This window comes from Chionomys nivalis, chromosome 4 (genome assembly GCF_950005125.1).
Source record: "Chionomys nivalis chromosome 4, mChiNiv1.1, whole genome shotgun sequence".
NCBI lineage: Eukaryota > Metazoa > Chordata > Mammalia > Rodentia > Cricetidae > Chionomys > Chionomys nivalis.
In genome coordinates this window covers 91,677,146-91,694,541 of record NC_080089.1, presented here as the reverse complement: position 1 = coordinate 91,694,541, position 17,396 = coordinate 91,677,146, and the positions used below count along the sequence as shown (strand labels likewise).

At 43.2% G+C, this 17,396-nt stretch overlaps 1 protein-coding gene across 1 annotated transcript in view; it reads right to left on the bottom strand.

Annotated features, from left to right (window-relative positions):
- Positions 1-17,396, bottom strand: part of Slc9a9 (solute carrier family 9 member A9) — a 544,273-nt gene that overhangs the window by 253,499 nt on the left and 273,378 nt on the right. The window contains exon 9 of the mRNA XM_057767041.1: positions 13,079-13,167. Coding sequence (XP_057623024.1) covers positions 13,079-13,167 — 89 coding nt within the window. The remainder of the gene's footprint in view (positions 1-13,078; positions 13,168-17,396) is intronic.

Genomic DNA, 17,396 nt, shown 5'->3' with positions numbered 1-17,396 from the left:
AAAAGGGATCTGTGGATTCGGGCTTTGGCAGTGGGGTTGCCTTTCTAAAGCAGAGAACTGTAGAATACTTATTTTGGTGATGTCTTGAAGTCATCCCACCTACAAAAATATATTCATTTACACAAACAGTCATATCTTGGAGTCGCGTAGTCTCCACCCACTCACACAGAATATAAAATCCCTGGCAGTTTTCTTTTTCCTTAAGTATTTATAGAATCCCCAAGGGAGGAGTTCCTTACTGACTTTAGCGTCCCCTTGATCACTGCTTCTCAGGTGTTGCTCCTGCCAGGGAACTTCATAGATTCCTGCTGCTGAGGCTGCACTTCAGAACCAAGAAATCAGAGACTTCAAGGGGGGCCCCAAACATAGGTTTTTAAAAACTGCTTCAATTGTGCAGCCTGATTTGAGGACTACCATCCAAAGCCCACCAGTCAGTCCTTCCACGCTGTGCTCTGTGCCTTCTAGTTTTTCCACTTAGTCACTCGGTAGACTTACTTAAGCATAGTTTCATGCCGCAGCCATGCCCCAGTCTAGACTAAATAAATCACAAGTCCTGAGCATAAGGTCCAGGTACCTGGGATTTATGAACAACGTTTTTGATGTGTATTGCTTTAGCAGTCTCTAAGAGAGTCGAGAGCCCCTCTCACGCATGGCATTGCCTGGCTCTGTGTTCTGTTTGTCCCCTCCCACACACAGAGCTGCAGCTAGCCCCAGCTTGCCCAGATAGCACCCCAGGCTGCCAGCCACACTAATCAGGATTTGTCACCTGCAATCCCAGGACCATCTCACTCCTTGGGGGCACCTGCTATTTCTGCTACTGGCGTCTTAAGCCATACTTTCCTGCCTCTTTGTCTTTGGCATGTATGGCTTTTTCTAATATTTTTTTTCTCAAAAATAGCTTTGCGTGTGTGTGTGTGTGTGTGTGTATGTGTTGATTTTTTTTTTAAAGAGATCCCTTTCTGTTCCTTGGTTACTTGCTCAAATTCTCTCTAATTTTTTTTTTCTTCATCACCCTGAGAAGAGGATTGGGCCCCAGTAGAGATACCTATGTTCTTGATGAAACTCTCTTGCCTCTACTCCCAAAGCACGCCCCCCCCCACCATCTCAAGTGTCAATCATTGTTTGCATAGTGCAGGCATGCCAGCAGGTGGGTGAGTTGGGGTGATCAAGTTCATCCTACAAGAGGATACCAGCCCTCAGGATCTGTCACATGCCTTTTCATTTCCAGGGAGTTGCCTCTAAAGGCTTTTCTTTACATATTAACTTATAAATACTCGAGTTCCAATTATGAATAAAATCCAGATTCCTTCTCTTGGGTGGCCTAGAACTCAGGCAAATCAGCAAGCAGGTTTAAACACATTTTATTGCCGATGAACATTCTGGAGACTTTAATTGGTGTTTACTGTCTAAAGAATAGAGGAACCCGTTAAAGAGTGCCATTGTCCCCATGCTGGTGTATCAGAATTCTACAAACAGCACATCCATTCCGGGAAATATCCAGTAGGAATTTTAAGGAAAGAGATGTTCCCTAACAAATCAGACTGTTTTCCTCTGGGTGGGCTCAAACTTTGCGTTCTTCAAATACTTAGTTGAAAGAAAAGTCTCATACAGACCTCAACGTTGTGCACTAAGAGCAGGACAAAAGGCAAACAATAAATCAGCACAGGGAGAGAAGAAGGGTGGTGTTTTCCCTAAGACAGTGCTATAAATTATTAATTTATGCCAGAAATGAGTACAGACAGTGTCATAAAAATGAATCACTCTGCTATCAGCCTGCAGACAACCATTTGAGAACACCTGCATTAGGACATAAAAAGTTAAGACATAGTTTCTCTTCTGGCCTTAGGGATGACCCTGTGTAGAGTGCTCCCCACTAGCGATCCAGAAGCAGCTGCACCAGATCTCAGAACACAAAGACACACTGCCACTTCCCATTCAAAGTACTGGCACGATGAAGCCCTCCACGCCTGTCTGTTACTAGTGGCTCGTAGATCCACCCCATCCCGTGTCAGAACCCCACAGAATCACAGACAGAAACTTCAAAGAAAAGCAAGTCAAGAGCTGAGCAAAATGTCATTTTATGGAAATCCAAAGTAACCTTATCCAGGTGGATGTCTCCACAACCCTGTTTTCACGGGTCTCTGGGGAGGAGCGGTCATGTGAACACAGGCTCTCACAGTGACAACAAGATCAAAACTTCTTTCCCACCAAAGAAAACCCTTTTCTTTTCTCTATTTTCTTTTCTTTCTTTCTTCTTCTTCTCCTTTTTTTTTTTAAGATCAGGTTCTGTTCCCTTCTACTTCATCTTTGAATGCTTAAATTGACCAGATCAAGGCACAGCACGGAACGGGGAAAGAAGCCTGTCTTAATGAGTAGTTTTTACCAGCTTGGAAAAAAAAGAAAATGTACCAGCAATAGCTCATTATCTGCTCCTCTGTCCTGAAGCAGGTCCACTACCATGGGTATTCTCTTCCCTCTCAAGACCAGAGGGGATTCCAACCATCCCCACTCCAACCCTAGTGCCCTACAGCACAGCCACCTTAATGACTTTCCTAAAACCAAGTTCCCTGTCAGCCATTTTATTTGGGGCTCCAGATCATATTTCCACGGACAGGATTGATTTTGGATTTTTTGAGTCACAGTTCTAGAAGCAAGTCAGTTTCTCTCCTGAAGGAACGAGACAGAGGCTTTCTGTTGATTACATTCTCTACGTCCTTCAAGGCCATCAGGGAAATAGCAGCCTGAAATTTGGCCACATTCTTAATAAACACACACTTGGGCATATGCATTCAGCCTTGATGTTTTCTGTGCTGCATCAATAAAATTTAATTAAAATGTGTAGAAAAATTACCGCCATTCCCATTTATCACCCTCAAACACTATTATGATACTAAAGCCCTTCATACCTATACCTGTAAGTAGAATGCTAAAAGTGTAATGGGCCATTAAAGGGGGTTATGGCATAACCATCCTTAGAAATTTTAAGGTAATAATGGGTAACCATCTGTCTTGAATGTCATCAAAGTAGGGATCAGGACAGTTGATGGATTAGACTCCATTCAGACACATTTTTTCTCATTTTGCATGGAATCTGACATAATCATACAAGAGTATGGGTCATAAATATTTATAGGTTGCTATTTAAGCATTGATGATGGTATTTTTTGTTGTCTAAAAGTGAGAGATGGATGGATGGCGAGGTGTGTGTGTGTGTGTGTGTGTGTATGAATGTATGTAAAACTTAAGTTTGTCTTCATTGGCCTGAAATTCCCAACCACAGTGGGATGTTATATATTATCAACAAACACAGATGTGAGGTTAACAGACCAGTAAGGACCACTGGAGCAGTTACAATCTGACTCTAGTTTTGTCAGAGGGGAAAAAATATTTACATGAAAAAATTTCCAGGGGAAGCATGTCTCCTGGCTTATGTCTTTTTTATGCTTATTCTCCTTGTCCCCTGGGATCCAGTGCTCAGCCTGCAGAGGGAATTTACTGGGCTTCCACGTGGTCATCTGTGGCCCGCCCCTGTTGTCCTATCAATTGTGGAGGAAAAGCTTCTGGACTCGGGGTTCACAGAAATTCTGGGCACTGAAAGTACAGTACAGCGTGTTCTTGCCTCGATGTGGGAGCCTTGCTTCCATTAGCATTTGAAAGGGAACACTTATTAGTCAAACTACTAAATGTCCTTTCTACAACATAATGAGTTTCATTGAAAAGAATCACCAGCTCAGCTACAGAGAAATTTCAACACTTTGCCATCATTTCTAAACTCAGCCCTTCTCGGATAATATTTTAAAGGTACTCTGAATGAAGAGAAGAAGAAAAGTGGTAGAAATCTTGACAAAGGACATGTAATTAGAGTAAAAAAAATCAAGGCAATCCTATGCTTTCTCTAGATGTCTTTGATCTTCTCAGAAGTCAGGGGAGCACGGGCACAGTTGCCCCCACTCTCACTCTCTCTCTCTACCGCCTCAGAACAGGTAACTGGCCCGAAATGTGACTGCTTTTGTTAATGTGTTGAAGGAGGTAAAAATGCACAAAACCATAATCCAAAACTACTGTAATGCAAATCAATAAGGCAGAGACACGCTACTGGAGACAGAGCAAGTAATAGCACTGTACTTGATCTTTCTTTCCGTGTCTCAGGATCACCCTAGACATTAGCCTTATGCAGTCAGCTCATTAAATTTAAATTAATGTGTGCTATCAGAATTAAAGAAACCATTAATTAGCACATATTGTTTCTCCTTTTTAATTTTTATCTTGGAATGTTCATGGTCATAATCCAGTCATTCATTAATTTACTTATTAATTCAGTTAGATTTTAGTGAGCTCCTAAGTCTAAGGCGAAAGACAAGTGAAAAATTTCCATAAATATCTCTTACAGACCAAACATCCTAAGAGATGAGAGTCTAGAGTCTTGAAAGGCTGGAGTGAATTTAAATAGTATTTGCGTGAGTGTCTTATTAGAAGGAAATGCAGTGCTAAGATCAATAATAATAACAATCAATTGCTCATAACTAACCCTTAAGACTTTCCTCAGGAATCTCATCATCTGATTAACATCAACCATGGGTCTGAAGATCTTAAGCAATCATCAGCCTAATTGGATAGAGTTGTCCAAAGCAGCCCACTGAGGAATACAAGGTCCCTCTGAAATCACCTCCCTGTTTGTCTCCCATGTGCCTCTTCTCTGCCCTCTGGTCTATGCCAGCAGCCAGAGGTACCCTCTCCACCTTACTGAAACCTTGTGGGTCCTAAACACCATGTTGACTCTTTGTTTTAGGGTCTTCTGCTACTTTTTCTTTCTATGTTATGCACTTAATTACTTAGTTCTCTTTGGTTTTGTGCTCTATATACCTGCATGGTGGTCTCCTGATTACTATCAAAACCAAACTTCAAGTCTCCAAGTCCCAGGTCAACTTCTCAGGGTCAGCTCGTCTTCAGTAAGCAATTTAATCTTCTGGTTCTTAGGGCATGTTGGGCCTTCCTCCATGTCAGCATTTGCCCCATGGGAGGATGCAACCCCCTCTGTATATGGACCTACACTATATTAGGAATTCCTAAGGGGAATCACTGTCTTTTTTGCCCTTGTTTTCCAGCCTTACGTCGTGTCTGCCATGAAACCACTGTCATGCTAGTACACACTCAGAATATGCTTAAAAGGAAAACAAACCTGGAAAGTCTTTTGTTCATGTCCTGAGATGCTGTGCACTGCCAGTGTGACTTTTATACTCTCTGCCATGGACGTAGGTAGTCTTAGGAAAAGTCATTGCAACCACTCACTTTGGTTCAAGCTGAGAACTTTTCCACAAAGAACCGTCCAATTCTCAGTGTGAAATTTTTCTTCTCAGCAGGACTAAAAATTTTATTTATTTATTTATTTATTTATTTATTTATTTATTTATTTAAGATTTCTGCCTCCTCCCCGCCACCGCCTCCCATTTCCCTCCCCCAATCAAGTCCCCCCCCCCATCAGCCCGGAGAGCAGTCAGGGTTCCCTGCCCTGTGGGAAGTCCAAGGACCTCCCACCTCCTTCCAGGTCTAGTAAGGTGAGCATCGAAATTGCCTGAGCTCCCACAAAGCCAGTACGTGCAGTAGGATCAAAACCCAGTGCCATTGTTCTTGACTTGTCAGCAGTCCTCATTGAATTTAAAAATGTTATTTTTTGATTGCCTCAATCATGAATTTAATTTGGCAATTTCAGGCCCTCATCACATCTCCATGAATTATCACTTTTTTTAAAAAGCAAGTTATCCTTTCCCAACTGTATTTTAAGAGAAGAAACCAAGTGTGTACCTTGTGCTCAGTGTTGGACAGAAAATTAGGTTTGGAACATGTTTGACAACACATTTAGTTCAGCCATTCATTTTACAGTGAGCAAACTAGAGTTCACATGTGGTAAGTATCCAGGATGCTGACCTGAGGAGCAGAGTTGGGGCAAGACTCCTCTTTGCAGACTCTCAGTCAAATGTTCTTTCACCACCTCTGCTTGCTTCTCTCATATTCCAAATCCTTCATTTGAATTTTCTTGCAAAGTCATGCATAGCACATTCAATTTGGCTCCCATTGTCTCTTTTTATTGGAAATTTAAATTTGGATTTGCATTGCTGCTTTCCCATTCAATGGCAATAAACACTAAAAATACCATGGGGGGGGGGTGGAAATAAAATAAACATCTGGAAAGAATGCTATAATGAAGGTGCTATTGTTTGCCCGTGAATGCTTGACAAGGACTCTAGCTTCTCAAATGCAAACACATGATATGTCCAATCCTACCGCATTCCAGTTAAGAAGGTAAAATGAACCCAAACTGGTACATTTTCAAGTATGATAGAGGATTTAGAAAAATTACTGTCTGAACCAGCTGAAAGTGTGCTAAAAGTAGCCAAGTGTGACGGTTTGAATAAGAATGGCCCTTATAAGCTCATATATTTGACTGCTTGGTCACTAGGGAGTGGGATTGATTGGAAGGTTTAGAAGGGTTTGTAGGTGTGTCCTTGTTTGAGGAAGTATGTTGCTGGCCATGGGCTTTAAGGTTTTAAAAGCCCGTTCCAGGCTCAGTCTCTCCTCTTTGTCTATGTATAAGGATGTAGCTCTTAGCTACTCTTCCAGCACCTCCTGTTTGCCACTATACTTCCTACCATGATGATAACAGACTCTGCCACTGCAAATGAGTCCCTCACTCTTATAAGTGTCGCCTTGGTCACAGTGTCTCTTCACAGCAATAGAACAGTGACTAAGACACCAAGCCTTTGTCCCCTTATCCATGCCAACTGTGAAAACCTCACTGAACAAGTGATGTTAACTGTTACCCTCTTACCTTCCAATAACAAACATTTAAGAAGAGGCCTGAACATTTGATCGACACTATTGCAAAGTCTGAAGCTGACATCTGCCTCTGAGAAGACTTGGCAAGCCCTCTCTGACGGGTCACCTAGTCTTCCCATCACTCCACAGCACACAAGGACAGCTAACTCTCCCCGTTGACCACTACAGTCAGCTACTCAATTCATTGTGCTGGTCCCTTTGCAGTGGAATCCCTTTGGAAGGCTCAAATTTCTTCCCTCCTCTTCTGTCTTGGACTGGTTTTCATTGGGTTTTCCTTGCCACTCTGCCAGTCTGTAGTATCAGGGTTATCAACTGTAATGGAGGTTTATCTGTCCCGCCCCATCCCACAGTCACTTCTAAACAATCACTCAGAGGCTTAATATTAACTACAGAATATTTGGTTTATAGTTCAGGCTTTTTACTAATTCTTACATTTAAATTAACCATTTTCAAAATCTATGTATTGTCATGTGGCCATGGCTTTTACTGGTCTGTTGGCATCTTGTTTCTTGGGTGATGGTTTGAGTCTGTCTTGACTCCACCCTTCTCCTCTCTGCATCTCCATTTGGCTTTCCTGCCTAGTTGTATTCTGTCTGGCTATAGGTCTGTTCAGCTTTTATTACCAACCAATAAGTGCAGCATATATTACAGTATACAGAAGAGTTATCCCACAGCAAACAACCTTCACATCTCCCATTTTCTTGCTATTTCATCCCCACTGGCATAATTCACCACACTCCTTAATGAGCTGGGATCTCCTTTTGATTTCTAGCAGGGGATAAATACGATCCCAGATTTTCTTTGTCCTACTGACTATGACAACATACTTGAGACAATTAACTTATAGTGAGAAGAATTGTTTTAGCTCATAGCTTTGAAGGTGTAGTTCATGACTGCAGAGGTGTGTGGTGGAATAAAACTATTCATCCCAGGGTTAGGAAGTAAAGGAGAAAGGGGAGACCAGGGTTTCACAATCCTCTTTAAGGGTGTATCCCCAGAGATCTAAGACTTCCCACTAAGCCCTATCTCTCAATATCAGCTACAAGCATGTAACTGATATTGAGACTTCCAACGCTGTACATCTGGCTTAGACGTTTCCCCTGGACATCAAGTACTCTAAGTCCAGCCAGTGACTTTATAGTTCCAATTTACTGCCTATTGCTTACCCCACCTGACTGAGTCAACACAGGCTCCTGATTGTCCACCAGCCAGTTAGGCTCACGAGGGTCCTCCATTGTTAAGTCACAGCACATGCATTCCTGTAGGAAGGTGCTCCAGTGTTTGTCCACCTCATTCAGATGCTCTGTGACCTGGCCCTTGGTGCTATGCTGTCGTCTCTTACACTCTCCTTGGTTCACTCTGTTCCAGCCATGTTTTTCCTTTTGACCTTGCTATGAGCTGTTCTCGATTTCTAAACAGTGATACTCCAAACATTAATATGGCTCCCATTTCTATCTCTGTGAAATATCTGTCTGGCCTAGGCCTTCTCTGGATACCCTATTGAAAATCACAAACTCCATCTCCATTTCTCGTCCTGTTACTGACTTTGTGACTACTGTAAATACATGATCTAAAGTCAATCATTCTGACTACTATAAAGCGCTACATTAAAGGACCCTTCTCTATTGTGTTGCTTGTACCTTGAGTGGTGCCTGGTTAAGAGGCTCTTTAAAATGTTAGTTAATGAATAGAGGTAATTAGTGGTAGTCAAAGGAGCTAAAAGGTATATATGAAGCAAACGAGTATGTCGTATGTAATAACAGTGATTTCTTAGGCTGCACATGTATCTGCTGGAAATGGTTTTAGGTGGAGACTATGAGAAAGGAACGAGAAAGTCTAGTAAAAGGGATGGCTTGGTAATACATGGTTTTGCAAGTTAGCCTCCAGCAAGGGGAAGGTAGTTAATGGGAAAAACCTGGAAGCCTGGCCAGATGACCAGCTTGCAGGACTGCCTTGGGGAGGAATGTGGAGGGAGGAAGGGCAGAGGCATGTTGGGCTCTTGTGAGTGGCCCAAAGAATATCTTTTTGATGGTTGGGGGTTGGCGGTTCCCTAGGTTGCTGTATGTGAAGGTTCACCTTGAATGTCCCTAGAGTATTTAATGTCTAGGACCAGAGGCCGGGCTTGTGAAACTTGCTTGCCTCTAGAACAGAGTTTCACATGCAGAAGCAGCTAACCATGCCCAGTCACGGGAAAGGGTTGCTGCCATGTTTGTGTGCTCTTTAACAAGGGGTGTCAGCTGACTCTGCTACTCCTTGCCTTGGATACACCATGGGGTCAACATGTTCCTTTGTGCTAACACATGGAAAGACTCAGGGGTTTTCCCCACACAGGCTCCAGAAAAAAATGAATTCACCTAACATTTAGAGGACAATCATTTACACAACCTGTCTTAAGGTGAGAATGTAATTCTTGAAAAGGATTTTAATTCTCAGAGCTATCGGGAACACATAATTTTTCAGAGGCCTTTGTTTTCAGATATAGCTATTTGATTAGCTAGAATAGGCAATGTTGATGGATGAAATTCCTTCAAAATTCTATCACCTTCAGGTTTTATAGCGCAAAGTTGATTTATACAGATTTCCCTCAAGGCTTCCCTTGTTAAGTTTTTAATGTCCCATTATATGGTCCTGAAGAGAGAGGCAAAGAGGTTAGACAGCTGCGCCTCACGTTGGCAGTGTGGACACAGGGTGGGAAGGGACACTGTGTCCTCCAGCTGTGTGATGTCACATAATATTTTCCAAAGCACTCCCATGTTTAGTGGGAATGTGTTGGCCACATCTGGAACCCATACCTTGGAGGTTCTGTACAACTCACTGTGAGTCTCTAACTTACATGTGGAGTTGGAACTTCTCTGGCTACCCTGAGCAGTCATGGCTGAGTATGTCTGCTCTCATTTTTTTTGTTTTTTTTTTTTTTTTTTGTTTTTTTGTTTTTGCAGAGCAGTAACCAAAGAGACTGTATATGGGAGTATAGGTTACCTATTGCCCCCATATATAAACATAGGTATGCATGCATCTATAAATATGCATGCATGCATTTGTTATTAGAGGAAAATGAATAGGAAATGGTAGATGTGGTAGAAGAAAAGAAGGAGAGACACGAGAAGAAAGTGGAAGAGAATCAGCATTTATTAAACCTCGACCTCACCTAGGCAGAAGGCAGTGCGGGAGCAAGAGTGCAGGTGTGCCGCTATCTGGGAGTTAAAGAATAAGCTCGTAGAAACCTCTTTCTTTAAGGAGAGAGAGTGCCATGGGATGGATTGGGAGCCTGTCAGGGAGTGCTTGTCATGACATTCAGAGGGAGAACAGAAGGCACTGATTTTGGCTTTGTCTCCCCTAGGTACTGGACTGCTGTCTCACCATGAGACGAGTTATCTTTGAAGTGTTGCTGAGCAGTCTAGATAGCATGACTTAAAAGTGCAAGTCTCTAAACAGGATTCAGCTTCCCAGAATACAAATGCTGAGAGAACCAAACGAGGCTAGGAAAAACCAGCCCAAGACACTTCCCTTAATGCCCAGGAGAATGCTACCAGTCCTCATAATTGAAAAGATCCTGGAATCGGGGGTTTCTGGGTTTTAGTATCAGTATTTTGGATTGTTTATTTCTGTTTCATTGGAGGGTTGTCAAAATGTCAGAAATTTTATTTTATGATGTCTATAAAGCATCCAACTGAAGTAAAGTGATGGACCTGGGGAAGTGTGGCCTTGCAGAGTCCCTGTTCAAGAAAAGGACACAGTCAGGACAAGCTGAGATTAAGACCCAACAAAGAGGGGAGGGTGAAAACCAGAGTTACTGCAGAGAGCTTCGAGTAAGCCTTCAGGAACTCCTAGCCAAGTCCAGATTTGGCTGGGATGCTGTCTTCCTTTCCCTACGCCCACTCTGCAGCATCACATGAGAAATCTCTGACTACTATGTGTTCATCTGCACTTTGGATAGATCTCATCACTGAGTCCAGTTCTTCATCATGTCCTGTAGCTACGGTCCCTGCCAAATCATACTGCAAAGCTTACTCATGGCCTGTTGGGCACTTGCTTGTCTGCTTATTTTGTACTGAGTCATATAGAATGATTGGGAGAGGTGATCCAAGCTGATGCTTGTAAGTGGACTTGCTTTAGTACTCACAGAAGGCACTGGCAAAGGTGCCCTGGGGAAGCTTATCCTAGCATACACACCCCAACAAATCCACAGACACTCGGACAAGCTCAATCCATATAGCAGACCACCAAGTCCATCAGTGAAAGTGATGGACACTTAGAGATACAGGAACTAAATGCTTACTACTGGATGTTATTTAGAGAGCCAATTTTTGTTGCTGGTAGCAAAAGCTAGCTTGTCTATGTCCTCTTTTCCCACATCAACCAGAATGAGACTCCTAAAATGAAACTCCGATTAGGCTGACATCAAGTCTGCTTTAAGGATCTCAATAATAGCTTTTTGAGCTGAGTTGTGCACCCTTCCCCCAGATGTATGTATTTCAGTTCTAATCCTTAGTGCCCCAGAAGTTGACCTTATTAGGAAGTAGGATCATTGCAGATGCAATCACTTCAGAGGAGGTTACGCTGGAGTAGGATAGGCCCTAATACAATATGATTGATGTTCTTATTAAAAGAAGAAATTTGGAGAGAGGCTGGGGCCTGGGAAAACCATGTGGGTATCAAGGCCCAGGTCAGGATGCTCTGTCTGTAAATCAAGGAAGAACAGCACAGACTGCCAGAAACCCACTGAAAATGAAGAGAGACGGTGCATATCTTCCCTTAGACGGAGCTCATCATGGACACTGTTGCCCCATTTTCTGGACTCCAGAGCATTGAAACAAAGATCCCTTCTAGTTATTCTACTCCAGGAGTTTCCAAACCTGTGGGTTGTGACCCCCTACAGGAATCACATCTCACACACCCTGCACACCAGACATTTACATTACAATTCATAACAGTAGCAAAAGTATAGTGATGAGGTAGCAGCAAAATAACATTGTGGTTGGGGGTCAGCACGAAAGGGTATCGGAATTCGGAGGGTTGGGAAGCATCTATTACTTTTAGGATGAAGTTCAACTTCCTTCATAAAGTCCATACGATCAACCTTTCCCATCCCGAGGCTGCCCGTGTGGTCTCATTCCTCATGCGTGTCTCCTTGACTTAGCTTTTATCTACTTTTAAGTCCATTAAACCATCTATAGCACATCAGTGAATTTCCTAAGAGACTGTCTGTGCCAATCCCTTAGCCTCAAGTACCCTTTCTTTCTTTTTTTAAAAAATAATTTATTTATTTGTATTTTATGTACAATGGTGTTTAACCCACAGGCATGTCTGTATGAGGGTGTGGGGTCCCCTGGAACTAGAGTTACAGAGAGTTGTGAGCTGCCATGTGGGTGCTGGGAATTGAACCCAGATCCTCTGGAAGAACAGCCAGAACTCTTAACTGCTAAGCCATCTCTCCATCTCCTTAAATGTCCTTTTTAATGCTCTCCATCCCTTGCTACATCTGACTTGGTACCTCCTTACTATTGCTCCAGATTGGGTATTGTCTTTGGCAACCTCCTCCTGACTTTCCCAGGCACAGCCGTGGGAGAATGCCCTATTGAATGCTCCCCAAACACTCTCCAGATATTTCTGTCCTAATATCTGGCACAGCATGATTGGGTGCTTACTATATGCCTTGTTCTCATCAGTAGCCTCCACAAAGGTTTTTTCCTGGAAGAAAAAGTCATCTTCAGTCTCTGCATACCTAGTTGTCAGGATACACTTGGCAAAGAATGGCTAAGTGGGTCTTAGTAGAAGGAGCCTATGTATGTTCTTCCGCAGACACACACACGGATACATCCTCAGAACAAGGGAGGCACATTTTGCTCATATGGAAACAAAAACACTCAGCTGAAGACCAAGCACTGTTACACATTCTTCTTCGTTTCCTTCTCTATAACTTCCCACCTCCACACGGTTTATGCAGCCTTTAGATGTAAGTGACTGTGAATTATTCCTACTATAGGTCTTTCATCTTTGAGACCAACAGCTCATGCTCCACAACTCTCAGGAGGGAGAGACTATTATAACTATATTTTTGCTTACCAAGAGAATTGTTAATGGTTATCCTGGAGGGAAAAAATCTATAAATATCCAACCTGGAAGAAGCCTTAAGCTTACTTTTTTCATTGACTAATAAAATTCTTTTCCCGTGCACTGTCAGAGTGACTATGGAAATACTGCACCAAGAAATAGACAAAACCAGGCACGAATTTTCTTTTACCTGCTTGGTCCTCAGTTTGGAATCTGATGACAGGTTGTTGTAGGTATAATGCGCCTGCGTGACTCCACAGAAGAGAACAGCAACTATGCCTGAAATTCAAAAGAAGACCATTCAAAGCCGAGTTTCTTTCCCATGTCAAAGGGCTGGAAAATGGACTTGATGTCAGGAGAGGTAAAACTCGCAATAATTACCGTGATAATGAAACCCCTGGTAAATCTTGCTACTTGCTTTAAACAGGTCTTGAAGTTGAAACATAAAGAAAAGCATTAAGCGGTAGTTTCTTACTAAAAATGGAAGTAGTTTTTTCCTGGGGAGAAATGATCCTTTAGTCACGAGTTAGAAAAGCTAATCTTAGAAACACATGAAGAAAAATGGGGAGTCAACTCAGGGCTTCCCAGAGCCAGTGCCAACAACAGGGCCGCATTTTCCCATTAAACGTTGGCACATCCGCTTTCCGCTGTGCGCCCTGGGGAGCCTGGAGAGGTTCCTGTCGTACCATAATTTAGTCTCGAAAGCCATGAATCACACACCTAAGGCACGGACAAGGGTTTTGTTGCTCTTTCCAGTGCTTCTACTTGCCAAGCAGGAGACAAGAGACCTTGTGTGCCCCTTTGCCTCTCTGGCAGAGCTGGGTGTGCTCTTTCTGCAGCTGAGGACCAGTGAACACCTTTGCCTAAGCCGTGTTCTTCTTGAAGGGAGCAGGGCTGTGGTCTATTCCAGTTTGTTCTTAAGCCACGTTACTCACAGCTTTCAATGCTACATGAAGTCACACAGGCCAGATGCCCCTGGAGGACAGAGAACAGCAACAGCAGGACAAATGTGTTCCTTGTTCCTCGGCTCTGCCTCTGATGGTGTCCCTGGCCTGGGTGGGTTTGGGTGAGAGCTGCACTCTACTCTGGATTAAAGATTAGATTAATTATGGAGAATTGGGCATAGAGGGGGGCTTGGGGAAAAGCACGGGAGATAAGTATTCCTCAACTCAGAACAAGAGGACTGCGCTGAATTTTAAGCAGCAGAGGCTTTCCATCTAAAAACACTCATAAATTAAATGCTGATGATTCTTAAGAGTATAGAGCTATGTGAACGGAATACTGGCATTTCAAATGAGCTTAAAATAAAGAATTTTAAAGGGTTGGGCTTCTTCATATGTAGACTGCATGTATTTATTTACATACTGGTTATTTTTCAAGTTGGTATCAGATAAAATATTGTTTAAACATGTTAATAGGATACCAGCACAGAGCCATTTCCATTGCTTATTTCTTTTTAACATGTTTTACATTTTTGGATAAAGAATAAAAACAAGAAGGAATACACACACACACACACACACACACACACACACACACACACACTATTCCTAAAGATTTTTGGTAAATTTTTAGTTTCCTAGCATGTCTTGGGAAATTCTAAAAAGTAAAAAGTAAAATATTTTTATTCTTCACAGAATTTCTATCAAAAATCAACCAGTTCCAGAGATGCTCAAGTGAGGTAAAAATGCTGAGGTAGTAGAAGGATCGCCATCCATATACTGTTGTCATCAAATGCTTCTCTGTGTTTATTTGAAAATACGATGAAGCATCTCTCTTAACTACCCTGAATCAGGATTCGCTGACCAACTCCCTCATTCCCAGGAAACTAATTTAACAATATCCTGATAATCCGGAGAGAACACCAATACATGTGACGGTGTGGAGGACAGTGAATTAGTTCATTCTGAGAAAAAGGAGGACTAAGAGACACTCTGCAGAGCCAGAGCTCAGCATGGTGGACACCTACAGGGCCTTGGTTTCCTCTCCCTCTTCCTGCTTACTGCACTGCTGTTTCCTTGCACACCGGCTCAGGCTCCCAGTGACTCAGCAGCCCTGCCTGCTGCCTTCCTCTGCTCAGCATGGCCCTGTCTGTCTTCATTTTCTCTGTTGTTCCTGCCTTTGGCTTCTCCTCTCACTGTACAACACCAATTGCATTCTTTGTTCAAGCCCAACCACTTTTCAGCTCCTCTCGCCCTGATGTCCTTTCCCAAGCTATCCTCATGCATAGCTTGGATGACAGAATGGCTTCCTAGGTGAAGCCCTTGACTTCCTAGTCGGTTTGTTATATTCTGTTCATACAGAGATAGTGACCCTATCTGGTCATGTGTGTCCTCTACCTAGACTTTGGAACGTACTCACAGGGTCTACCCGTCCTTTCCTTCCCTACAGCTCTCTGGCCGCATTTTTAACACATTGCCTCCTGACTCTTGGTTCCTTCTACACACAAGGTCCTTGAGTATCCGAATCCCAGAATTGGGAGAGCTCTTCTCTGGAATCCCTGCAGGTTCCCTCCTTCCTTTGGGTGTCTCTTCAGATGTCACATAACCAGACAGACCTCCCCTATTCACTTTGTAAAACCGACTCTTTCATCCTTCTTTATCCCTCTTTCTCTCCCCGCTCCATGCTATCCACCTAACGGTTTCTGCACGTGTCCATTTTCCTGCCTTCCTCACAGAAGCAGAGCTTACCAGAGCCTGTGGCCCCTAATTCTCAGAGAAACACAGGACACTTGTGAGTGTTGTTAATAAATAACTGAATATTTCTCTCCCTGTGGAATAAGGGAGAAACTAAAGTCATTTACTGAGGGTCACCTTGGAAGTGACAGCGGTATTGCAATGTTCCCCCAACTTCCTTTGCTTTTTCTACCTACGTTAGGCCACTGAAGAATGCTCTGAGGTGGTCTCAGTCTATCTGAAAACTGCCATTTCTGATAATCCAGGGAAGCAGATATCTGATGGTGGGGATCACACCTCTGAGCTGACTCGCTCCATCCGCTGAGCAGGCTCCCTCATCTGCTGCATTTCATCACCTTGCCTCCTCTGCAATGCTAACTTGCAATGTCCCCGCAAAATTCTTTCAGAACCACGTGTATGGCTCCATGGTATGTATGACAAACCGTGAAAATCATGTGCTCAGAAGCTTGCTGCTGCAATTAAAGTAAAGCAACGAGGTTGATTTGGCCTTTTGTATTAGCATACATGATCATAATTCTATATCCCGGTAATTAATTAAATCACACAAATTACTGTGATTAGAATGACTTTTACAAGCCAAACACATTTTGAAATTGCCTCATCAAATACATCAACTAAGCTACCCCCTTTTCTGTTTGTTTTGTTTTTCGAGACAGAGTTTCTCTGGTAACAGTCTTGTCTGACCTGGAACTCCCTTTGTAGACCTGGAACTCCCTTTGTCGACCTGGCTGGCCTCAAACTCACAGAATTCTGCCTGCCTCTGCCTCCCGAGTACTGGAATTAACGGTGTGAACCACCAATGCCCAGTCAGCCACCCCATCTTATCTGTGGTTTCACAATGTGGTTTCAGTTATCTGCCCTCAATTCTGGTCTGAAAATATTAGATGGAGAATTACAAAACCATGTCAGTGTAAAATAGCTTTTATTTCAACTTATTGTTTTAATTGTTCTTTTGATTGGTATTTGTTGTTACAGATCTCTTACTCTGGCCTGTAGGTTAGGTAGTGCCCAGTGTTCAGGCATTGGTGGGGACTTGGACCAGGTACCCTATGAGCAAAGGGGAACTGTAGCATCCTTAACATTTTCCCTTGTAAAACAGATTTGGAGTTGACAGCGTTCTGTTTCTAATACACATTTTAATTGTAACGATACTTCTCCACACCCAGCCTAGCTAGTCCTTTTGCTGCTGGCATGTAGGGCCCTGCACAGCAGCCTTAAATGTTCTGTGTTTCAGACAGCCACATGTAAGAGACAAGAGGACAAGGGTTCTTTGCACTAATCACCAGTCAGTGGTTTAGCTCTAAATCCACCTTCTGTCTTGACTGATCCCAGCTCCAGGCATCAAAGGCCACACTCTCCTGTGGGTGCTGTCTGCTTCTGTCAGCGCAGCCCTCGAGGGAGCACAGCACACTGTACAGAGGACTCCCTGTTCATGGCTCTGCTTTCTGCTCAGCGACACCTTACAGTGGTTCTTCCCCTAGTTCTGTAGTCAGGTCCAGCCTTCTTTGCCATTCCACTGTCTGTTTTTTATGGCACCTCCAGGCCAGCTCCACACACGTCTCAGAAAGCAAGAGCAGTCAAAGAGAGTCTTCCGGGCCAGAGGCCTAGGAGCTTCATCTCCAAATTCCTATTTGTTTCCAATAGCTCTGCCTGGTCCTGCGGTTCACATGGGCTATCTGGAATGACCTCAGTTCCTTCTTTGATTTTACTAATGCTACATCACCAGGCCACCCAAGTGCCTGCATTCAGCTGTGTGTCAGTGGCCTAGTGGCTTCTCTTTTATTTTTGACTGTTTTTTGAAAGGGACTCTTG